The sequence below is a fragment of the Glandiceps talaboti genome, chromosome 17, assembly GCF_964340395.1.
Source record: "Glandiceps talaboti chromosome 17, keGlaTala1.1, whole genome shotgun sequence".
NCBI classification, from domain to species: Eukaryota; Metazoa; Hemichordata; class Enteropneusta; family Spengelidae; genus Glandiceps; species Glandiceps talaboti.
The window spans coordinates 14,991,660-15,017,871 of record NC_135565.1 but is presented as its reverse complement, the minus strand read 5'-3'; the positions used below and the strand labels follow the sequence as shown (position 1 = coordinate 15,017,871).

Genomic DNA, 26,212 nt, shown 5'->3' with positions numbered 1-26,212 from the left:
GTACTTATCAAACGCGAAATCATGCTTGTGATAAATAAACCATGATTATGATTGTGCTAATCGAACGCGCCCAGTGATCTTGCACGCGATACCTACATGTGCGTATGGTTCTATTTTCTTCAGCACTTTGAATTGTGGGAAGGAAGGTTCGAGTGTTTGCGTCATTATTGTCTCAGAGTTCGAATTCGAATGTATGTGGAATGTATATTCTGTGAGAGTCACATTTGATATACTATTATCAGGTAAGTAACATGAATTTATGTCCATCACCATTTAAATTAGTTCAAAAAGCCTGAGCTCACTTTTTACAATTCGACAACTGCCGTTTGATATGTTTGGATGTAGAGAAACATTTATAGTGAATGGTTAGTAATTACACACAGATAGAGACATGCGTATGCAGACACATTGTCGCAAACCACGGCTTCTTTTACGGCACCGTCTCGTTATTTCGCGGTGTCGCTGAAGAAATAACAGCTCAAGTTTGCGAGAATGATGCAGAGACAGGGCCTACACACACACATACACACACACACATGCATGATTTATTATTCCCGTACCAACCGCCTCCAACGTGGCTATTAACGTACAGGCCCCCAGAACATGTGAGCTCAGAGCAACTAAACAGTGTGTGTATACGTAGTAAGGCGTCAGAGGCAGTTTAAGTTGACGGTGGCAGGGAGTTTACCCCCCCCCCCCACAGTCATTCACATTCACACCAATTTGCATTGTCAACGAAATGTAAGAGAAGTATAAATTGTGAGAAAGAACAAATTATACAGTTTATGTGAGGAATATGTAAATTCATTGTTAAATATTGGCGAGACATGTTTTTAAGTTTTCCACAAGAATTAGTCAACCGATGGCCAATATTGACTAAAACTTTGTTATAGCTAAAATGATAATAACTGAATGCTAAGAATGCTACAATTGTGTCAATATAATCTCGCGATAGCATGATGAGGGTCTTCGAACAAACAAATTTAAATCTTTCCCGAAACAATCCTGACGTACACATCTATCAATTTCTTACGTCCATTTCTCACATTATATTCCTGCTACCTTTCACGAATTTAGACATACAAATATATCATGTTTGTAAATCAGTATTGGAACGCTTGATTTGAAATTTCATGTTTTTTTTTCACCAACTTCGATCCGAATAGATTTTCTATGTCCTTTGGCTGTGAAAAGAAAATTACACTGTGGGGTGTGGGAGTGGGGTGGCCATGGGTAGCACCCATCCGTATATATAGCACATGACATTCATGAATACCATTTCTCTTCCTGCTCCACAAGCATGGCACGATTACAGCGACTGCTGTGGAGCAATGAATATTCAATCTTCGAAGATGTGGTCTTGGTGGAAGGCGAGTTCGTACAAGAAACTGAAACTGGTACTAGTTTGAGATACGTACTACTTGGCTTGACGCCTTCACTCCTGCTCATAGCCGAAGACAACATGGATCCGAACAAAGATATCGATCCCGAAGATCTTCCGACTGATGACGACTACGATCTCGAAGATCTGGAACTATCACACCTGTATTCATTAGGTGTAGTTAAGTTATCTATCTGGCACAAGACACAACATAAACTGAAACTTCGGATGATGAATGGAATTACCCAATATTTTGAGTTCGGAGAAAATGTTGAGAGAGAGGAAAAATGGCATCATTGGGTTGCTAGGTTACATGAAATTCATGTACCCTACCTAGGGGATGCGGATCGCAGTGAACATACCCTGCGTTTAGAGGATCCAATGTCGAACAGTCATCGCTGCGTTCTTCATGCAAGTTTTGCACTTTTTCCGCCGGATAAACGAAGGGAATCGCGAGCCGTGAAATGGGTGGCGCACTTTACAACGAACATAGCAGAGACTCACAATGATGATTTTGGCAACGCAATTCAGGACGATTTCACACTTGGACTACCAACTCATAGCGATAGTGACCACACCGGCAGTGTCGTCATCGTCGACAAAGTTGACGATGATGACGTCTCCTTAGAGTCGGAGTATTCAAGTCGGTCTGGGGAAACGGAAGGCAGTGATCCGATGACTGACGACGAAGATAATCTAGAAGAGATAGTACCTCAGCAATGTCTTCGTCGTCTAGTTCTATGTGTAGGGGATTTCTTTGGTGTTGCCAATGCCGACAATCACACCCATGGACCATTTGTACTAAGACGTGCTGCATCAATGTCAGCTCTTACTGGAATAATGAATGCTGAGGATACACAACAACGGTAAGACATATTTATCCGTTACGTGACGTGGGTGGAAGGGGTTCAACATAACGCAAGGTGGAATCGTCAACTTTATAGGAGGTGGTGGTGGTGATGATGATAATGATGATGATGAACATGTGTGTGTGTGTATGTGTGCCTGTCTGTCTGTCTGTCTGTCTGTCTGTCTGTCTGTCTGTCTGTGGATTGGTGCGTGTTTTAGGGCGCCAACAATGGCGGCTTGAACAGTCAACTCTGGAATGCGATGGTAGTAGTGGAGTGGACGTGTGGGGGGGGGGGGAGCGGGGGGGGGGGGGCGAGAGGGGATTCCAACAACGGGAGTTGCAACGATTTATGAATTAAGATAATACATAATGTACCCACATGGAACAAACATGTTTGGGGTTTTGGTTGGGCAATGAGAGACACTCAACACAGAAGTAGTGGAACCGAAAAAGTTAGTGTGAAGTCCTGGGCATTGGGTTAGGTGAGACAAAACAGTCTTGCATATTTACAATATCGTTTGTCAACATTAGCTACCCTATAGTTGCATTCAGAAGTCGCCCTATCATTGTGTTCCTTGTTTCTTAGCAAGAACATTCAAGACCAATTCTGCATCGATAGAGAACCTATCATACATAAAGCGTCGCTTCCGGACATTCTAGAAGGAGAAGCGAACTTTGTCGAAGACATGCCGAAAGCTGCCGAACTCACTCATCGAGCTTCCTTTGTAATTGCTGATCTCCAAAATGAAAGTGATTCCATGAAACCACTCTACGTCAATGGTCACGTGATGCTTCTCAACACAGATGAATTTGCATTAGCGACAAAAGTGGAACAAACACGACAAGCAGACGTGGACTTAGATTTTATTACCCTGAACAGTGACAAAAGTAAACGACGAAGGACAATATGTTGGTAGGTAATTATGTTTTGTTCAATGTCCTGACAGGGAATAAACTGTCCGACTGTGAATTAAGCTTATATGTAATATGTATATATATATATATATATATGTATATATATATATATATATATATATATATATATATATATATATATATATATATATATATATATATATATTATATATATATATATATATATATATACCCTAACAAACAAACAAACAAACAAACAAACGAATAAATATATAAACTAACAATAAGACAGACAGGCACAGACACATCTGTACATTACAGAATATATCATGGTGACGTAAGAGTGTCTTCAGATAAATATTCTGTGCATTTTCCCAAATGCCATAAAATTAATGTCAAAATTAGTCTTGGTCCCTAATACATAATTTATACATGTAAAGGTATATAAACTGTGACAAATGCTTTGATAATGGCAAATTGAAACTATTCTCCAACCAGTTCTCTGATTCATATCTCCCAACAGGTTTACTTCTGCTGAACTCAGAAAATTGTCAAAACCGCTGCAGACTGGAAGACAAGAGACTGATACAGATAATAGCTGTAACCAGAGTTCAGGTAGGAATTCTGTAATTGCTCTGACGATAACAACTTTACAAACAACTGATCCTTAATTATATAAATGTGCTTACCAGTCCATTTATTTCACAGCTGAGAAGCAAATCGACCAAAATGGTTTACCATAGCTGGTCTGAGATTATATGTAAGGTCAAACAAGACGGTACCGGAAACTAGCGACGTTAATAAGAGTTTTGTGGAGTCAGGCGACTTTCTGTTCCTGGTTTATATACTGTTTCATCGTGTCTTTCAATCTCATTCTCCTCTGAGACCCCCTTTTTGTTCTCTCTTTTGTTTATTACTCCATTCCCTTAGACACAGTTCAAAACATATATTTCGATCTCTCGATGACAAAAATATTTCTCTTTCATTTTTCTTTTTAACAATCTAATTCCGTAATGCCCGCTCTCCATCGTGGTTTTATGGTCAGTATTAACAATTTAGAGGAATCTTTATTTTTTTTCTTTCTTTCGCTACGAAATTCAGACAAACCCCGAAATATGTCCAAGAAGAGAGAAATGAAACGCATTCTATGCGGACGATTCAGACGGAAAGGCCCTAGAAAAGAGTCAAACGAGACGCCCGAAGAGATGAAAACTGAAACACAATATTCCAGGAGTTTACGAACGAGAGCGAAAGCTGATAACTCAAATATGAAAGACAAACTTACAGAATCAAGTCTCTTAGATACCAATGGGTTAAAGAAAGAGCCAGTGGTAAAACATGCAGATGATATAGGACCATATTCTATTGCCAAAGAACTGACCTTGATTGGCAGGGATTTGATTATCAGAATACGTGACACTGAACTTGTAGATTGTGGTTGGACTAAGAAGGACAAGGTAAGGCTGGTTGTCCATAGGTTTGGTACTGAAATGCGTCATCTACGAAAGTTTTAAAATATAGCATAGCATAGCATAGCATAGCATAGCATAGCATAGCATAGCATAGCATAGCATAGCATAGCATAGCATAACATAGTATAGTATAGCATAGCATAGCATAGCATAGCATAGCATAGCATAGCATAGCATAGCATAGCATAGCGTAGCATAGCATAGCATAGCATAACATAGTATAGTATAGCATAGCATAGCATAGCATAGCATAGCATAGCATAGCGTAGCATAGCATAGCATAGCATAACATAGCATAGCATAGCATAGCATAGCATAGTATAGCATATCATAGCATAGTATAGCATAGCATAGCATAACATAGCATAGCATATCATAGCATAGCATAGTATAGCATATCATAGCATAGCATAGCATAGCATAGCATAACATAGCATAGCATAGCATACCATAGCATAGCATAGCATAGCATCCCATAACATAACATAACATAGCATAGGATAGCATAGCATAGCATAGCATAACATAACATAACTAATCTAATCTGATCTAATTTAATAAATGTCATAGCATATATAATATCATTGCATGTGTCATATATCGTTTCACATCGAAACATTAATATTGTTTTATTTAGATTGTTGTTCTTGTAACCTGTCTGTTGTTTTTATATGTATCGCCTAGTGCCGAAATGTCCATGTTTCGGTGGACAATAAAGTATATCTTATCTTAAACACATCACGTCATCCTGTCGGTCACGTCACATCTCATCCCCACCTCGTACCTTCCCATCCCATCCCGTCCGGTCTCATCCTATCACATTCCATCCTACCACGTGAAATCGTGTGGAATCACATGGCACCACATTTATTACAATATTCTGATATAGTCATTACGATTGATATATGAAGTTAGTAGTTTCTTTTTCTATTTGTCGGTATAAAGACACAATTAAATTTCAAGTTTTCAATCATTAGTATTTATTATCATGTGCATTTCTCCCATCAGCATTACAGGTCGCCAAATATTATGGCAAGTATTGAATTCTTTGAACGGATTGTCAATCTAGTTGCTACCGAAATATTGCGTCATGAGTCTCTGGTAGAGAGAACGGACATGTTGGCCAAGTTCATTGACGTAAGTATTTATGAAAAGAAACGGTTGTCCATACAGTATACCACTGTCTGTTGTTTCTATTATAATGACTGAAGGAAGTAGAATGATGTACTTAACCCCTTCAATACTGAAAACATTCCCGCCAGAATTGTTTGGACAAAATTCTTGTTTTATGTAAGTTTTTGGCATATATCAACTTCATTTTAGAATGGAATTAAAGAGATGTTGCTTCCTAATAAATTAATATTATTGTAATTATGAAAATATTCATATAAATTGGGTCCCCATATTATTTAAAACTCGTCTCTAGTCATGGAAGGGTTGAACTAACTTTAATCAGACAGCGACCTCTAGTGATAAACACAGTTGGACAATATGAAATGACTTTAAACCACACATGTCGTTGTTTGCTATAAATTTCGTAATTTTAGGTTCATTGGTTTGCACGTAATGCTATAAATGTCATGGTTACAATTTTATAGGTTGCTGAGCAGTGCTACAATTTTCGTAATTTCAATTCTCTTCGAGCTGTGTTAGGAGGTTTACAAGTGACACCGGTTTACCGACTTCATGACACATGGGACTACTTGAAAAAAGTACACAGCAGACAATACAGGTAGGTCAAGGTCATCATGTACATGTTATTACATGGAGAGATATATTGTAATATCGCAGGTTCACATGAAACAAGCTTCGTTTTGTCGAAACCCTGTACAACACCACAGTACAATATTCTGTACCATGAACATGGAATAAGCAGACGACCAAGTGAAACCGCCTCGCTTCCAACCTGAACGTCACTTCCGGTCAGTGCAATATGTTAGCTTTCAAGCACAATGCGATGTGTAATATAATATTTTTTATGGCCATTTCCATTATCATTTATTAGCATCAACTATATATGTCACCATGAACAAAACATTTTTTTTCTATCATGGTTGTTAAAACATTACATAACAGGCAGTAAACGCTACACCTTCTTTCTTTCTTTCTTTCTTTCTTTCTCGGTAGAATGTTTTTAGAGTTATTACATCTTATGAGTGATGAACGAGATTTCGCCTGTTACCATGAGGCCTTGGACGAAGCTATGAAATCACCACCATGCATACCATTCCTTGCGGTATTTCTCCAATCTATCATTGCCATGGATTCCGTTCAACATGTTTTACATAATAGAAGGAAAATGAAACTTGATGTCGAGATCGAGGATGATGCTGACGATGCTGAGGAAGACGTGGATGCTGCAACACAGGATGTAGAGGGCGAATCAGCCTCTGGGGATGGAAGAAGTGTATTTGATGGGTTACGAGGAAAAATGCAAGTTCTCTTTTCAAAAGACAAAGACAAACAAGAAGAAAAACCTAAAAATAAAATTGACCTGTTTGGAGCGATGGCACGAGCGATTTCTGCCAGGGCACACCGGAAGGGCTGGACTCCGCACAAGCAGAACACAGCCACGTCACATTTGACGAAAGTCTATGAAGATGACCATAGTGAGGACCAGACATCCTGTATACTGACACGTGCACGAAGAAATCAAATACGTCGCGCCATCTTAGCACACGCCATCAAGGTCAGAGAAGAGCGTCTTGCAGCACAACAGGAACAACACAGAATAAAGTGTGCGGACGAGGATGTCAATGAACCGTGTCTTTTTGCAACAATGAAAGGACTGATTGACAGCAGCAAAGAGAAGAACGTGTGTGAAGGTGGACATTTAATAGATGACACAGAGAAACTTCGTAGTATATCGGAAAAATTATTCTATTACCAAATAAGTGCAATTCAGTATGACTTTCCTTCGAACCAAGAAGTACGAGAGTTCCTTTTGAGGGCAAATTATAATTCTGACATAGAAAATTATCGGTTATCATGTTTCAGAGAACAACATACATAGAATGCCATGGTCCTTTCAAACTGAAATGACACTAAATAAGTAATTCAAAGCTATAGAAATGATGCAATATTTTTTTAATGGCGACGGAAATGATGGAATCAAGTCAATGGCGACGCCAAATTAGCATATTACATATCATCGAAGAAATCATCTCTCATAATTTACAACCTGTTGTTCACTTTGAACTATTCACTGTCAACCTAATAATGCATAATTGAATAAACCATTTGTTGTTAAACGTATTGTTGAAGTAACTTATATATATAAGCCATATTCCAATTGATTCTTCTGCAATATACCACGTCTCCAGGGATTCAAAACTCATCCAAATACTTAAATTAGTTATCAATGACTGTCCCTCAAAGAAACACCCACTTTGTTATCAAATTTAATAAACCTCAATGATTATCATGAACGGCTTCGCATGAAAACTATAATTCCATTTTCATTTATATGCAAACCTTCTAAACAAGTAAAGTTAGTTGTGGTGGTTTAGGCTGATGGGAATGTTAATGAAAGTGTAAACTATGTGATCACCAAAACATGACTTTATGCATGCACCAAATATTTGAATGCAACACCCAATTTAATTATGGGTAAGTAAAAGAAATGATAAAATTACTGACATATGAAAGGTTTTAGATCCGTCTGTATACAAATCAGATTTAATCCTTTCGGCAAAAATCCTGCACCAGTTCAGATGTTAGCAAAATTTACAAAATAAGAGTGATATTTGGTGCTGATCCGGTGTGTGGGATGTTAGGGGAGGTACTGTAGGTCTTGGGATGCCAGACAAGTCCCCAATTATTAGCTAGACCACCAAATGGCGAACTCCTATTGGTTCTTAGTATCCGCAAGGTCGGTTTTGCAGTGTAGTCTTTGTTGACACACTTAGAATTCATGCCCAAATCTGAAAAGTAATGGTAAACATTACAATAACCATAGAAACAGGAATGCTAATATGGATGCCAATTTACATATAAAGAGTCGGGAAAAAGGGAAGTACATGTAGCAATGGCTGAAACTCGTAAACCATTGGGCGGCCATCTTGGATTTCTACCATTTTCTGACAAGTCATGTCAAAGGTTAAATGTGTGATGTTTGATTCTCCATTTGATACCTTTGCTTACTTTGCTATAGTGTTTACTTTTAATAACATGTCAGAGGCAATGAAACTGTACTATGGTACATGATCAAACGGTCTATCATGTGCAAGTATCACAGAGTATCACTAAATATAAATATCATAAAGGTTTCACTGACAATGATGTCTCCATCCATTTAATTTGATACTTACTATCTCTAATGGGTACGGTTGATGACGTTATCCACGACACTCCATCCCTGGATGACAGACGAGGAGTTTGCATCGAAATAGAATTCTCACTTTCCTGAAAGAAAATAAACTAAGGTAATTTCGACTTATATACTGGGTTAATTAAAATCACATGGCGGGCAAGCGATACTGGTATTTCATTATCTTATGATAGCACACATGTTTATCACCTGGCAAACGTATACGTAGGTCGAATCTAGTGTATTCATGCAAATTTATATGGCCCTCTCTATGTAAATGTCAACAATTAACCTTTCACCTCTAGCTGTGTACCGTCCTCTAACTAATTTCAATACCTCGGCGTTATTAAGTCACCAAATCCTTCACCGTACACTTGGTTTGGAGAGACAGACGGCCGACATTTAAGTAAATATCGAAACCAATTAGTTTTTTCTATAGCAAATATTAGAGGGAATTGAAGAACATCTATTTTCAAGGAAATTGGTCCCCAAGTGTATTCTATCTTAAAGGAAACCTATAATCATTTATATTTCAATAGAGTTAATAATAGTAATTTCGAAATTCTAAGATATCATTTTCACCTCTATCTTATTTCAAAACTTTATACGATTATGTCTTTATCATTATAGATTGGGTTGAAGCTTTCTTGAATACAATGAGAGGCTTTTAATTTCGAGGCTAATACGACTGTAAGAGAAAACTAGAAAATACGTACCGTAATTGCATCACGGTTGTCAGCCATAGTTACAGGTTTAGTTGTAGACCAACAAACAAGATTACCAACCAAAATGGATGACGTCATACTTGTGATACAGGCAATACTAGTAATGAACGCTATCAACGAATCTAGAAAAACCCTTTCATTCTATTAGGCAAATAAACAGGACATATCTTGTTACCATAATTTGAAAACATTATATATATATATATATATATATATATATATATATATATATATATATATATATATATATATATATATATATATATACAAATAACATATACAAGAATACAACAAAATACACATAAAAAGTCTATTGTCTAAGCTATTAATTAAACTAATGGAGAATTGCCTTTTGGTTACTCTGGTATGCCAATTTCAAATATTTACAAAAAGCATACAGTAGATGAAGAGTACATACTAGGTAATTATTATCACTATCATTAAAACAATTATTATAGGCAAATTAAGAGGAATGTTACTCTCACATTGTAAGAACAAGTTTAATGTATACCAGTATGGTGTTTTATAAAAAAATTGTAAAAAAAGGATAAAGAAGCTTAATGCTTTTGAGAAGTTTTAGTGTGCATGTACTCTGTGCCCTGAACCTGCGACCTGAGAAACGTCGTCCGGAGCTGGAGATGAGTAGGAATTAAAAAAGCTCACGTCAACAAAAGAAGTCATGCCTATTATATTAAGATGTTTAACTCACGTGTGATGAGCAGCGTCCTGTACACTCAGGTCCTGGTGAACTTGGTTCTGTCAACGCAGCGTGAATTGATAGTGCAGTGGGTGCAACGGACACAAGTGAAGCCAGCAAAGAAAGAAGTACGTACCAATGAAGCTATTAGATAGAATACAACTTCCATGTTAGATATATAGACACAGACAGTTGGTGACAGTTAATACACACATTGTAGTGTAACCAAAACCAATGATGAGAAGGTAGCTGACAAAAAATAATTCCATGGGAATGAGAAATTGTCGAAATTACCATACATGTAAAACATTAAGGAAATTAACATATTCAATTTAATATTCAAAACCACAAATAAATTTGACCCAAGTAATGTTTTGATGTTATCTTGAATTGTTGCTAAGCACTGTAAAATTCAAAACTCGTGGGATTTACATATATCAAACCAATGTTTGGATTCTGATAAAGCGTTATGATACTCAGCATTTGACAAGGAATGTTCTTATAGAAATATGGTTTTTAAACTTTCAGTTGAAGGTTTACCACTTGTAATTTCTGTAATTGCGCTGAAGTACGATCTACATCTAGAAACGCCCATCTAGGCAAACAACAACAACAACAACAACAACAACAGCAGCAGCAGCAACAACAACAACAACAACAACAACAACTACTACAACAACAACAACAACAACAACAAAAACAAAAACAAAAACAAAAACCTCTAAAAACCCAAACCCAAAACAAATATAAACACGAAGCAGACGTGAGTTCAATGTAATATATAATTCATTATCATATTACTTACTGGATGTAGATTGTAGTTGGCTATCATCGCCCCTGCAAAGCCGACCACAGAGTTACACAACAACTGTAATAGAATAGAGTACAATGGCACATGAGTCAATGTATGAATTGCTTAGTTAGACATAAAAACACAATTTATTTATTTATTTTGATATTTATTGTGGATTTTCAATTTTATAAACAATTTTATCATTGCTTCCTACTTCAAAAATCAATAACAATGCGAAACCAACACAGACTTGACACAGACCAAGTCTGTGTTTGTAACTCAATACATTGCAAAAAGCTGTAAAAAGTTATCAAGCAGCAGCACCAGCACTAGTACTAACACCAACATCACGGCAACTCAAAATTGCCCAATCTTTCTCATCATAATCACCACTACTACTACCACTACCACCACCACCACAACAACAACAACGACCAATACATGCAAAACAAGCACTGTCATACCACATACATTAAACACAAATGAAATTAAATATCACTTAGCTTACAAGAAATCCAGTCCATATTGGTGCTCCTACGTCATAGTAACGACATGATTTGACAACAGCTATGAGTCCTAGTAATATTGCACATATACCAAGTCCAATATTAATAACACACAGTGATAACGTAGCTGCACGATTGAACTGTTTTATCCCTTTAAAAATTGTTATTGACAAAATGGAACTTTCACTAGATCTATCAGAAGACGATCGCGAGTCGACATTAATCGACACAGACTTTTTTCCCGCACTGCGCATGCCTGCCGCGGTATGCAAATTATCTTCTTTTCCATCGCCATCGAAGGAAACAGATTCGGAATCTGAAGACTTTGAATGCTTGCTTGAGTTCGTTTCATCCACTTCAGTGTCCAGTACTTCAATGTTGTCATCACTGACAGAATAGTTAGATTTGTTTGCCCTCACCATTTTGATGTTTTTTCTAATTACTGCTATTTCCTTTCTGCTTTAAAAGTTAGTAGTAATGACGTCAATTATGAACACTTGTGGCATGCGTAAATATGATGCGCAGAGGTAAAAAAGGTCGTCTGTACAGTTTTAATGATAAACGGTAGCTTTATTTGTAAAGATAAAGGCACCCATTATCATTTTGTATTATGCAAATGTGTGAACAGTGAAATTAGAGAACACAGGGAAACCGTTAGTGTCTGATGACTTTTATCGTAACAATTTAGGGAGTGACACAGGTCAAATTTAATGTCTAACAGTTTGGTAAACCCACAAAGAATAATTATCCATTTATTCCGTTATCAATCTTCTGGCTCTACTGTGTCAGGAATGGCTGGTTAATTACCCTTGTCAATTTACTGATGATAATACATCGGTATAATTTTATTGTGTCCGCCCACGTTTTGAAAATGTTATAATTGTCTACGTATTTTCGTTTCAATGACGTGTCCTTTAGTGCAATTGTTTTTGTAGGGTTACTTAATGCCGTATTGAGAATATCAATTTTGTTTGGAGGAAAATATATATTGCATTGCATTGCATTGTGTTGTGTTCTGTTGTGTTGTGTTGTGTTGTGTTGTGTTGTGTTGTGTTGTTTGTGTAGTGCTGTGTCGTGTCGTGTCGTGTCGTGTCGTGTTGTGTTGTGTCGTGTCGTGTCGTGTCGTGTCGTGTCGTGTCGTGTCGTGTCGTGTTGTGTTGTGTTGTTTTGTGTTGTTTTGTGTCGTGTCATGTTTAATTGTATTGGACTTTACTGTATTGTATTTTATTGTATTGCATTGCATTGCATTTCATTGCTTTATATTGTATTGTATTGTATTGTATTGTATTGTATTGTATTGTATTGTATTATGTTTTGAAACTATGGTTGTTTTTCTATACAATGACAGTGATTGGAAACTACACAGTAGCACACTTCATACATTTGAAATACGAAAAGACAACTAAGGTCGGACCATAACACTGGGTTGGACTAAATTTGAACTTAAATTGTTACCATGACAACAAAGCCATGTCAGCATGGTGAAAGATGACATTGAAAGCGTGTGAAGATCTTGAAAATAATGAATTTGAAGGAAAAGATTAAAATACAAGAAATATCCATATATTATATTTGCATATTGCGTAGACATTTAATGTCTTGTATCAACAATAAAATTATTACATTTTTGACGATTTCACATTTTGTTTTCATATAATGTTGAAGTAAATTGAAGCCAAATTTACATAAACAAAACACTATTTACAGTACAGTTCAGCAATTGAAAATGGTCATCTTATGACCGAAAAGATGTAAAGTGGTAAAAATACTAAAAGTGGCATACAAAATTATCTTCATAACTAGTCATTTATTAAATACTAGTTGACTCCAAACTTACATAACCGTATATTTTGATATTTTCGTTGATCTGAACACTATGATAAAGGTGACGGTAATGATTCGCATTTAAATGTTTGGTTGATGATAGGTACTACCACAAAAACAGATCTAGAAAGCCTATAACCTTTCTATTAGGTGGCACGGTTACACAGTTTTTTTTGTTACGAATTACACATTCAATTAAAATACAGGCACTGATAGCGCATCCACATGAAGAGTTATATTTTATCTGAGAGTGAACACAATCAGTTCTATTTTTGAATCTACCATGTCTCATCCAACAGTAATGTTGATTTGTATTTTGCTATTAGTGTATGTATTTTGTTTTGTGTGGTTTGTAACACGACAAACCCCCCCCCAAAAAAAACAACAAAAAGAAACGTGTGTCAGACGTAAAAAACATTGTGCTGCCTAATTGAAACTCTATAGTCACATTGGTTTGGTAGCAACAATTTACTTAAAATCACATTTGACTAGTTTGACTAGTGAGCATTTCCTTAATAAGTAAATAACATAAAAAAGTAAAAGAGACCAAGGTGGTGGTTTATTGTAAGGCACAAAGGTAACTGTAATAATCTCTCGTAAAAGCATTACAATAAACAAATACGCTTAATATGTCATCAGACAATGTACATTTTTGATAAAATACTCTTGTAAGGCACAATAAAACTGAACTACTCTTCTTCGTTCAGCTAAAAGAAAATATAATTGACCCGAGGGCCTTGAAAAGGCATTTAGGTCATAAGTATTTTCAAGCTGAATGAAGAAACATATTGACTCAGAGGAGTAACATCAATTTCTTACACCTAAGTAATGGCGATTTCGAACATTTTGACTATCACAGAACGAATGACGTATCTTTGTAAGGGTAGGTGCCCGGGGTAGGTGTGCCATTACAAACCATTGCAAGTAGGTCAAATAGTTGTCCTTTAAGTTTGTAAGTATAGCTAAGTTCAGTCAACTCCAACATTCAAAACAACGATTGGTCCTCTTGTATAAATAAGGGGTGCCCATATTCTCTACGGTGACGTCACTCTTGTCAGTTCTCCCATACTAGGTATCCTATCCAACACCAGACCCTTTCCTCTAGGCGTTGAGCAGCTTACAAGCATTGATAGAAGATACAGTTTGGCTTCTATGGCAACAAAGGCTATAGCTGTCTCATCCACGCCGTGGCATGGACGCTTTAAAAAAAGAGAAATTTCATCATACAATAAAGAACATTGGTGAATAATTTATCATTATTCTGCAGTGTAAAATGATGAAAATATGGACATTTCTCGTGCATACACGGTTGGGGTGAGTCTTTTCATAAACTTATGATGGCTTTGTTTGGATGACTCGTGAGTCAACCTGCTCATGGATATCACGTGACTGTTGAGATGTTGATTGGCTGACTAACATTTTTTGTATCTGGATATCGTAAGATTAATAAATTTTATTTTGCAATCATACAAATTGGTGCATAGTAAATTTCTATTATTTAACTTCATGTACATTATCTCATCTCATCTCATCTCATCTCTTCTCGTCTCATCTCCTCTCCTCTCCTCTCCTCACCTCTTCATCTTACCTTCCTAAAATACCAATAATTATACATTGTACATCTCAAATAGAAATAGAGGTCTACTGCATCTGTATTTAGTAATGCGTTCAGATTGTGATTTATCAGGGTGCTGATTGTTGGGTTTGCACCCACAAATCAACTTAAATTTGATAGGATATATTGCAGCATATGTATACAGCTAATACAGCTACACAAATATATTTACCCACAGCTGATTCAATTAGTGTTCAGGGTGAACAATGTTAAGTATAAGTCATTGTATCTTACAAAATAGTTTCACACAAAAAATTACAATTGCAGCTAGTGCAGCTTCAACATGGTAGGAAAACACGGTAGAATTACTTTATTAACTAAAAGTGGAAAATAAATACCCATTGATCATCAACATAGCCATTCAAAGTGGCACAAGCTGAGTTTATAAGTCTCCTGTATAATGTTAAAGTCGACGTATGTCTTCTATGATTGGCATTTTAGAATAGTTAATTGCATTGTAGGAATTTCCTCAACATATTTTCTAATAAACGATACGTATCATGATAAATTACGTCACCGAATCGTTTTTGAGTTATATCCTAATACCAGGTTTGAGTTCAGTCAATTTCAAGTGATGGTAAAGTATATGCTTCAGTAAGTACAATACTGCGAGTACCTTGTAAACTGGTAACAAAAACTTTGCCCAAACACATGTAAACTCAGCTTAGGCCTAGAAAAAAAAATGTTTGGTTCCGGTTACCCAACCCCACATAGTTTTTCACTGCGGCCCTTCAATATTTTTTTTACATGTTCTAGAAAAAAAAATAAAATCGCGAAAATTGTGAAGGCTGACGAGAAATAGTGGATACGGAAACTGACAGCTTAAAAAGACAAAAGACAAAATAAAAGTGTTTTTCCAATCTGTAATGGCTGTACATCTGATAAGAAGAAATAAACAACACACAGACCATTTTGAAAACAATAGAAAACTTGAACTAGACACTCACACAGTAAAAAAAATATGTAATAAAATAAATTAAAAGTCTACCTACCCCACCTAATCTAATATTGAGCGTAATCGGAACCACATAATATTTTTTTATTTGGCCTTATGCCCCTTTAACCTAGTGAGGATTATCAAATGACGTATACCTACCTGTACAAATTGTATGCAAATTAGGATAAGCATTACAATGGTAGTCACACACATGAACAATGACATGGTCAGGAATCGACAGAACTGTAAAAGATAAATAAGTGTTACATAGTCGTTGTTCTGTTTTTCCAGTTATTTTCAAAACTTTAATGTACTTGTTTATAATCCATGACTTAAAGAACCTAGATTAATATAAGTGAATCCGTTTAACTCATACACACTTTACATTTAATGTCATCAGTAACTGAAAGCTAAGAATGACATTTTTCCTCAAAGGAAAAGGTCAGTCAGGTTTATTTATACTTTTCTAGTAATTATATATATTTCTGGGTGATAGAATAGCAATTCAGTAAATTACTCAACTTTGAAATATGCTTAATTAGAAGTGTTGCTACATTTGACATGTATTCGACAACTTTGGAGATTTCTTGTAAGGGTGTATGTGTATGGGAAAACATCTGGTGATGATAGCACATTGTGACGAGCGAGACGAGCCTCCACCTCGTACTATTTGTTTAGTAGTTTAAATGCCATAGTAATTACTATTTATTACAGTTTACATCCAAAACGTGATATGTAGGACAGCTAGTACCGTTTGTACAGAGAACTGGGTCAATGTTGTTATTTCTGGACCAATCCGGAAGAACTACGTCATCTCCGGACATTTTGCAACATTGTAGTCAGTTTAAGCGGAAATGAAAGTTTTCATGTGCTTTGTAGTTTATAGAGATAGCGTGATGAACCATCGAGTAGTGCAGGCCAGTGTGTTGTAAGTTCCGGTATTCATTATAGTACGCAGACTGTATTATGTACGGTTTGGTATGACAAACCTATGAAGTGTACTGCTTTGGTGACGGAGAATTTGAACAGACGGTAATTTGAACAGCTCTTTTAAAAGCCGATCGTCTGGCAATAGACAGGGGTTATGACAACATAACCTAAACCCTTTGCCTTGACACTCAAGTTGTCAAGACACAGTGGTTAGGGTATTTAAGTAGTTATCATCAGAGGGTTTCCCATAAAACGTTAGGAAATTACCCCAAATGACTATCAATACAATATTTAAAAGGTTGAGTAAGTCACCTAGGTGCTATTTTTTCACACAAGAATGACATGTAAGTTGATAACAGTTGTATATAAAATTTACTAAAGATAGTAACTTTTTCTAGTTATAATTATTATCATTGAAACACATGAAACAACTTCAAACATAGTTATTTACAATCAGATATAAATTCCTCTATTGTAACTCCATCTAGCTTGTTTAGTCAAAGTTTACAGTGACATGTTCACCTACCGTTTTTTCGTCTCGTCGGCGTAAAATAGATGAGTAGAAAAAATTACCAATTAATGCACACTGAAAGAGAACAGAGTGACAAAATCACCGAAATGATTACTTTCAAAAAAAAGTATGCTTGTACAAAGAGCTTAGCAATTTAATGTTAACTACCCCCGTTTGGTACAATAATACAGACACCAATAACAAACTGCACATACTGATAGCAAGACTGATTAAATACAATTTCTTCAAAATTGTGACTAAATGAAATGAAGTAACGCCACCTCGCAGACATCAAATGACTTTATACATCAAAACACTGGCACCCGCGTATCTGCATTATTTCATTCGGAGAAATGTAGCAAGAAAGTGTGACTTGTTAATGTAGAGTTTGTTATTGGTTTCTGCGTATGTGTGATTGTCTCAAACTGGGCCAGTGAACACTAACCTACAACGAGCTATAGAACCTTCGCTGGGTTGATATTGACTATTTTCGTCTAGTCAAACTCAACACAGCGAAGGTTTTTTGGCCAAAAGAATCGGTCAAAATTCGCATGTTTTTTTGTTGTTGTTGACCGTAATATTAAAAATTCGCCCTTTATTTGTTTTGTCTAAAATTACACTCAAAAAATCGACAAAAACTACTTACAAGAACACCATTCATTCCCAAAAGAAGGAATCTTGATGAGTTGCCAGTTCCACACACTGGTGCTGACACTATACCAGTAATAGTTGTTCCAACACCAAGCGTTGTTATGGCAATAGCAAAAAACCTCGGCTCGCCATCAATCTTTCGTCGACTCGCCATATCAGCACTGTGATTTACATTAACTTCCACATACGTCTGTATTTTCCCTAAACTACACGACCTTTGACCTATTAGTCCTATCAGTTTTCTCTACGTAAATGATCCATGGAGGTACATGTAGTATAAGAGAATGTCATTTGATCGAGAGTCAAAACGTTATACACAATGCTTTCTGCATATACCATATGATATTACCAAATTAACATGTAACTTGGTATCTTGCTGGTATATTAATTTGCTGTCACAGTCTGAAAACAAAATGAAAGCTTTCATGAGTATGGGCTGCATGGGACGGTTTTATTTATAAGACTGATTTTGCAATATCACCACCAAACTGAGCCAACAAATATATTAATGTATATTTTGATCTGAGGTATTAACAAACCATTTCAAGCCAGGTTAATTGTAGCTGCAACAATTGTAGCGTTTGTTTGGTGTATTCATCATACTAGTACAATGTATTGACATCGGGACTAAAACATGTACATTTATTTTACACATATGACTTGTCTGTACGTGCCGTCTATATATATATATATATATATATATATATACATATATATATATATATATATATATATATATATATATGTATATATATATATATATATATATATATATATATATACACACACACACACACACACACACACACACACACACAGTGTGAATGTCGATATTCAATTACAGATAGTCGAATGAATGGATACCATGTCATCACTGCCATTGCCTTCATTTCACATATGTGTAGGCCTGTTGTTGTATTTTTAGCCGGAGTACTGCTGTGACGACCACAAATAGGTTCCTAGCAACATATGGGCCGGATTGTAAGAGCAACAATATCGTTAATGATATCGATATTGGCGAGAAGCGAAGTTACAGAAAGATACCCGTTGCTCTACGGCCAACGAATTCCACTCTTTGGTGGTGTGCTATAGATTTATTCGCTCAGTGATGACCTTGGCATAGTTCCCTAGGCTAGTAGAATTTGACCATCAAACTCTCAGCCTTAACAATAAATATTGACCCATCGCGTATCTATTCTTCTATCTACTCGTATTCATTGTGACCTACATATGTATATGCTTGTCTATTTAGTATACCTCGAGCCTATATACATGATATACCGAATCCTGAATTTATCGACCAATCGAGCACTCGTTTGGAGAAGGTTGGTACTGGACGTTACTATAGTTTACGCAGTTTTAAAGTGTCTATTAAAGTTGACAATATTGTGTATGGCAATATAGATTCAAAGTTATGCACATACTTGTATTTGTATGGAACTTTCACTGTACGTAGTATTCTATTAACGATACATAGCTAAGTACACGGTTGTCTCATAAACAAACCCAGTTCAACGCATTCGACCGAATACAGCAATACACACGGCTTAAACCTACCTGTATGTACCCCTGTAAACCACACACCAAAGCTAGGTTTGCTAGACCAGTGTTCTTGGCTGGCCTTTCAAAGTCTATCCGGGTCACAAGGTTGAATGAACTGTATGAATCGAGTCGGGACGTGTCCAAGGAGGTTATCACTCAGTCTGGCAGTCATTCCACTTGAGGGTCGCGGTCGATTAGCATATTTGACCCAATACACAGTACGCCTACATTCATATTTCATGACATTGTGACCTCTAGCACAGCTGCTACGTATATATGCAAGCGATTAGAATTTTACGATTCTTTTGTTGAAAAGAATTGCTGTCAAAAGAGTGAAGTATGTCATATTTCCAATTCGATATCTGATATCAGTACGGAAATCAAACTAGAGGCTAACTAAGAAAATAAATCTATTGTTGCAACGTACGTGTTGATGTGTAAACGCACAGAATGGTACATATATTAAAATACACTTTAGAAATTACAAAGGTGGGGGGGGGGGACTCAGGCCATGGGTTGTTGCATAAAATGTGACTCTCCCTGATTCCATTAAGTGCTGATAGGTCCTCCCTCAAGTTCCTTTCTCTAAAACATGACCCCTCCTGTTCATATATTTCAAAAACATGGTTTAACTGCTGTCAGACATGGAAAAGGACACAAGTCTAAGAATCAATAGTAAGGACCCACCACTGCCACCATGTTGAAAGTTTTAAAGTAATTGATTATGTCTCACTACTACCACTACAGTGAATTTGTCTGAAGGAACTGCATTACTCAATACTTGTGTCAAATTTGGATCTTATTGGCTCAGCTAAAGGCCAGAACTTTGAAAGACTATATGGGTACACTTCCAACGGTTAGGACCGAGGTCAATATCTCCACAACACTATTCCTATTATCTTACCCAATTGTTCCTGTTTTACTCCTGCGATACCCTCTCCTCTCTTCACTACTTGATTGTCAGCATTATTTTGATTGATATGGTCTGATATTACGGTACGGAACCCTAACCGACGTGACAGCAGTGGGATGTAGAACTGGGTGGCAGCAATGGGAAGTTAAAATCACAAAAGTATGCAAAGTTAGACAATGCAATGAGTTAAAGTAGAACATGACCTTCCCCTAACCCCATTTTCTAAATGAGGCCCTCCCCTGAGAACCGATTCGTAAAAGGTGACTACATCCATGGTCCTCCACTTGCAATTACTGAAGGCTCCCTTAGGTGTCGTCTCTGTAGCAAGTTTTCTCTCAAGAGGCAACAAATTCAACCCAGTCAGTAATAATAATAAGAAATATGTTTGTTTTTTCGGAAACCATTTCTTGTTTTGTTTTTAAAACCTCATGAAATGTTTACAGTATCTTACAGGGTAATTATATCCTAGACACTGCTATCATTTACTTGTGTAATCAACCACATGCATCATCAATATTTTCAGTTTGTGGCTATCTTAGTTTGCCAATAGCTTGATTTCCGTAGTAAAATAAGATATTGGTGTGGGAATAATTTCAGTCAATACTTCTTAATAGCTAGTAGTATTTGTTATGGAGTATACACTCATTGCCTGGCTATGAGGGCCCAAGTAGACGTCTATCACCACGAGGCTGAAAGCTGAGGGAAATAGTTGCTACATAACAGCACGATGACGTCTACGTATATACTAGTGCCCAAATAAGACAATGCAATACGTGTTTTATAACAAATTACATTCCCAGGCACATACTCTTTCCATAGTCAAAGCAAATCTTCAATATTTATATTTAATACAATTGAAAGAATGTATCAAAATTTAAGAAGTTTGTATCAGAATCTGTCTATAGTTCTCATTTACCTCTAAGAACAATAAATAAAGTTTATAGTAATATTCTGCCTTTCACTAGCCTTTGTTACAGAGTGGTCTGTGATTTTGTTTTGCTATCTCACTACACCCCTTGTCATACTATCCGCATCAACTTGTTGTGGTTTGAAAAGACCGATTCAGTTAGACCCCATACATCGTTACCAGCACACATGTATACTAAATTTACATAATAATATTTAAGTTACAAGTAAATTATCAAACGTTATTTAATGTTAACTCCTCTGTTCATTACAGCTTCACGCATTCATTTACATAACTCATTTGAATAATAATAGTCTTCTGACTTATGCATCACTGCATCACTGAAGCAATAGGGAACTTGCAAACCCATCATGGGAAATGTGATAATAAATACTAATCAATTAGTAATGTTGATACATTGTTTGTAGCCACAAATAATCAATTCATATTTACCCTGACAATTGTACGTGGGAGGTAATTTTTTTCAGTAGCTACAGATTAGATATTACAATAACCACAGATAATCCCATAGTCCTTTGAGTCTGAGCATGCGCATGCTCAGTCTGGATTGTAAGTTCCCAATTCCCGCTTACTGCACGAATGCGGATAGTATTCCAAGCGTTATACTGACACAATAATGCAAAACCACAGACTGCGATATAGACAGGCTAGCACGTCATAAAAATATATACAAGACTGGTTTCCAATTCATCTATACTACTTGAAAAATTATAACTTAGTTCAGTGTTTCAACAAGTCGTAATGAAAAGCAGCAGCGCCACCAACGCTGTTATAGATTCTGTGGCAACGAACGCGAGTGACAATTCATCTAGCATATGACACGGTATCTGAGAAGATAAAATGAATTTTGACACGAGTTTTTTATTTGACATAAAGACAATATTATATCACATTATTTTTTTTTGTTTATTAATTAAACTATTTCATATTCACTACAAACTACGAGTAACATTTGTTTTTCAAAAAAAATTGTTAGGAAATGTGGTATAAATTCTACATCATAATCTTCAAGTGTTGGTTATGCCTTTGAAAACTTACACTTTACAATTGAAACTACTGCAAAGCAATAAATCTTATCCAAAGTTTTTGAAATGTTGCATTTTTATCAACAAATAAGTGTAGAAAAATAAATATCCGAAAGAGATCAGAATGTGTTAGTGGTGATTATTAGTGCATTTCAGCATTTAGCTATAGGAAGCCCATCTTACAGTTTATAATATCTTTATTTTCATGCATTTTGACAATTTCTCTTTGCCATTCTAGACTGCACAGGTGTCTAAGAACTTAGTTAATGTCTTATACTTACAAAATATACCTAAAAAATTAAACTCAGTACATTGCAAAAACCTAAAATATGTGCAGAGTTTGTTATTGTACTTACAATAACAAATATTTTACGCATTTAATAATCTTTTGAATTTATTGAGTTACAAACTGAAATTTGGTATATGTTGTTTCACATTGATTTGAATTAGGTAGCCGTAACGAAACTGTTTTCAAATTCATAAATCAAAAATAAATACCACATCCTCATTCATATGGCCACATTAATGTCTGGATTCGTTCATATTTGTATGGTTAGTGAAATGAAATGAGGTGAGGTGAGGTGAGCTAGAGGTGACTCAGAGGTGGAAGAAGTTGAGGGGTGGATTGAAATAGTAACGTCTACAAACCTGTAAATAAAGAACCATGAGATGTATGAATATTGTAAATGATCCTAAAACGATTATCGTTAATGTTATTATCAGGGTTATCATCTGAAATTCAAAAGAAAACTAACATTACAATATTGATGTATGTCACTCAACACACAACATGGCTGGTCACAATTCTTCTCCAACATTTTCCCTTGTTCGAAAAAATATGAGTGACACAATAATACTGATTTCACGAGTATTTTCCCGTTGATGACGAACAATATGATAGAATAACATAATTATAAATGTGAAAACTGGATGTTAGAAAAAGTGTAGAGAAAATATGGCGATTCTGAACTTTTTGACACATATTTAGAACACCGCATAGCAATGACGTACATAAATGGGCATTGTTGTGACTACTGGACTATAAATTCCATATTTTTTGTTCGCACACACAACTAAATTCAAAGAAATTTTAAAGTATTATCTCATTTTCATGTATACTACAATCAGGTGATCAAATTCATTAATTTGTCTCAACGTAAAACTGGACTTTTGGCAGAAATGTTATCCTTTTACTGTGACCGATTCATAAAGTAAAGTATTGTATGTGCACACTGGTTTACTTACACTCTTCCTAGTACGGTTCCTATATACATAGTAGTAGGCGCCAACCAGCAGACACTATAGAAAGAAGTAAATAACGTTATTGTAAGCACAAGTATACCTTGGTTATTGTCAGTAAGGCCAAAAAATAAAAAGATTTGTTTCTCATCCTCGCTCACGTCATCTAAAATCATGCGCGTCACACGTTTTTATTTCATTTTCCCGTTTTCGCCAACATCTACTTTCCATATCGATGGTGAAACCAAACAGTTTGAGAAGTACAGATGAGAGGCTGTAAAACAAACAGTTTACAATGCATGCAGTGTATTTTCAGAGTTCAATAAATGTTATTAATCGTTCAGGGTAGCTTCAGTGGTAACATCATTAATGTTTACGATCGCCTGATGACAGTGCGTTCGCCGTCACTAGCATGTAGGGGCGGCGGATTTAGAAATTGGTGTTCTCCCAACTTGAGAACATTACTATGACATCATTAGCTGATGACGTTGTACGACGTTGGCACTCAACAGTATAAAACGGAACTGATTTTATTTTGAACTGACACAGCATTTTCAGACATTCAAAAATGTATTCGTAGTCGCAGGTGACGTATAAGTATGTTATTTGGCAATTATTGTTCCACATCTTGCTACTCGAGTTCATTTTTCCAGTATAACTCAAAAATGAGCTCTTGCAGCAAGATATGGAACGGTATTTGGCAAATAACATATACATATCTGCGGGGCTCTCGACCAATCAGAATGCAGGTGACATATAAAAGAATATCAGATTGATTATTGTCAGTAAAATATAATGACGTAATTGTACGTACTAGAATACCTTGGCCATTCATAAGTATAAACCTTGACCGTGACGAATTGGTGACGTCACGACACATGGAGATTGACAGCATACCCAGGACTATTGTTCCGAGTCCAGTAACAGCTAAAATAGAACCTAAAACTTTAGCTTGAAAAGCAAAAGCCTGTTTTCTTCTCATTCTTAAACCATTCTGGGACCTTCTCATTATACCATTTACATGAGTTCCCTTGTGGTGACTATATTGACTGTTGTATGGAAGGAAATGGTGTTAAACATGGAATGTGTCATTGAACTTTTACATTCTTGATGTTTTATGATGAATTTGTGATAATCCAAGATTATACAGTCATGTATATATTATTAGTTCATCAACCCATCTTCCCTGTCTTTGTGATCACAAACTCATTCAACATCTAACTTTGTACATCAGTCTAAGATGCCTAACACACAAACGATGATTGATGTTTGGTTTGATTTCAATTTGTGATATTTCTAGGATGTAAATTTCCCCGACACGCCCAAACCCCTGAAACAAACCACATGTATATAAAGTTGGAAAGGTAGGCTGAAAAAGGCTATGAAATGTGAAAGACGCTCATTAAAAGCATACCATATCGAACACACACACCCAGGGGCCGGGGACACTATCGGATTGATGGATGGACGGACGGACGGACGGACGGACATACACACACACACACACACACACACACATAGTACGTTTATAATGCCACTAAATAATTTAAAACGCCAAACATTATTAGCGATGCAGATATACACGCTTTCACGACAGAGAAAACTCCCAGTCGTGAAACAAGACTATGGTGGTATAACGTGATGAATGGAAATGTCAAAGGACATACACAATGTAGAAACACACTGAACAAGGTCACTAAGGTGTCTTCTATTGTGTACAGAGATTTACATTGGTGATGAAAAGGACGGTGTTTGTCGATTTTGTCAACGTATTAAACCCGTTAAACACTTCATAAAATGGCATAAAGTGGCATATATTGGTATCACGAGCCAATAAACCCTGAATTTAAAAGTCCCATCTTAAACATTGCCTGATCTAATCAGAAAGGTAACTTTTGGATATTAACATTGGTTACATACTTAAAGTAAGACACCTTTCAATCTGTTATTTCTATCAGTTGCAAAATTTGCCATCATGACCAATCTGATCGTTCCGAAAGGTTCTCCGGATGGTTGTAATATATTGAGTAACGGCCGATTAAGATAAAAGTTGTAACGTCCTTCCGATTCCCACTGCAAGTTTCTTTTAATAGCTGTCTGTCTTGAGATTGCAGGCCAAGGGTTATACACTACTTGGCTTTGAGCACTTTTGATGAACCCCTGACAAAATCCGAGCAACCTGAGTAAGATGTATTATGTGGCATTAAGCAGTAAATGGTGTAGTCCTACAAAGTTATTATTTTGTTGCCCATATATCGATAATCACAAAATTTTACTTGCGGGAAGTAAATTGACGCCACTTACCTGAAAACATATATAGGCAAACGTCTGCTGGTTGCTCTGGGCCATTATACATGTATTCTATACAGGTCACTTTGGGGTGAACACTATATATAGCACTAGTCTATTGTGTCGTTCAGACCTTTCAGGCTTTTAAGCCACTGCAGTGTAAGATACGTCGAGTTGTTCAGCCTTATAAGGCTACCAA

General features: G+C 36.2%; 3 protein-coding genes across 3 annotated transcripts; all 3 read right to left on the bottom strand.

Moving 5' to 3' along the window:
* Positions 1-7,254: 7,254 nt before the first annotated feature.
* Positions 7,255-9,726, bottom strand: LOC144448601 (uncharacterized). Its single transcript, XM_078138877.1, has 3 exons — positions 9,605-9,726; positions 8,890-8,983; positions 7,255-8,502 (listed from the first exon to the last, which is right to left on the bottom strand). The coding sequence occupies exons 1-3, from the start codon at positions 9,689-9,691 to the stop codon at positions 8,306-8,308; spliced, it is 378 nt and encodes a 125-aa protein (XP_077995003.1). The 5' UTR covers positions 9,692-9,726; the 3' UTR covers positions 7,255-8,305.
* A 3,486-nt stretch (positions 9,727-13,212) lies between these two features.
* LOC144448488 (uncharacterized) lies at positions 13,213-19,878 on the bottom strand. Its single transcript, XM_078138752.1, has 5 exons — positions 19,635-19,878; positions 18,073-18,479; positions 17,442-17,501; positions 16,145-16,228; positions 13,213-14,632 (listed from the first exon to the last, which is right to left on the bottom strand). Exons 2-5 carry the CDS (start codon positions 18,229-18,231, stop codon positions 14,468-14,470), a joined length of 468 nt encoding a protein of 155 aa, XP_077994878.1. The 5' UTR covers positions 18,232-18,479; positions 19,635-19,878; the 3' UTR covers positions 13,213-14,467.
* Positions 19,879-21,440: 1,562 nt separating this feature from the next.
* On the bottom strand, positions 21,441-26,069 carry LOC144448547 (uncharacterized). Its single transcript, XM_078138816.1, has 5 exons — positions 26,029-26,069; positions 24,539-24,773; positions 23,731-23,784; positions 23,134-23,217; positions 21,441-22,287 (listed from the first exon to the last, which is right to left on the bottom strand). Exons 2-5 carry the CDS (start codon positions 24,731-24,733, stop codon positions 22,189-22,191), a joined length of 432 nt encoding a protein of 143 aa, XP_077994942.1. The 5' UTR covers positions 24,734-24,773; positions 26,029-26,069; the 3' UTR covers positions 21,441-22,188.
* Between the last annotated feature and the right edge of the window lie 143 nt (positions 26,070-26,212).

Coding starts and splice junctions, on each gene's coding strand:
- LOC144448601 (XM_078138877.1), bottom strand. CDS start 9,691: ATGACGTCATCCATTTTGGTTGGTAATCTTGTTTGTTGGTCTACAACT. Junction 8,984..9,604: donor ACAACCGTGATGCAATTACG/GTACGTATTTTC, acceptor ATTTTCTTTCAG/GAAAGTGAGAATTCTATTTC. Junction 8,503..8,889: donor AACCGTACCCATTAGAGATA/GTAAGTATCAAA, acceptor ATTACTTTTCAG/ATTTGGGCATGAATTCTAAG.
- LOC144448488 (XM_078138752.1), bottom strand. CDS start 18,231: ATGGCGAGTCGACGAAAGATTGATGGCGAGCCGAGGTTTTTTGCTATT. Junction 17,502..18,072: donor TGGGAATGAATGGTGTTCTT/GTAAGTAGTTTT, acceptor GTTCTCTTTCAG/TGTGCATTAATTGGTAATTT. Junction 14,633..16,144: donor TTTGCATACAATTTGTACAG/GTAGGTATACGT, acceptor CTTTTTTTAAAG/CGTCCATGCCACGGCGTGGA.
- LOC144448547 (XM_078138816.1), bottom strand. CDS start 24,733: ATGAGAAGGTCCCAGAATGGTTTAAGAATGAGAAGAAAACAGGCTTTT. Junction 23,785..24,538: donor TGAATGGCCAAGGTATTCTA/GTACGTACAATT, acceptor TTCTTTCTATAG/TGTCTGCTGGTTGGCGCCTA. Junction 22,288..23,133: donor TCATGGTTCTTTATTTACAG/GTTTGTAGACGT, acceptor TTATCTTCTCAG/ATACCGTGTCATATGCTAGA.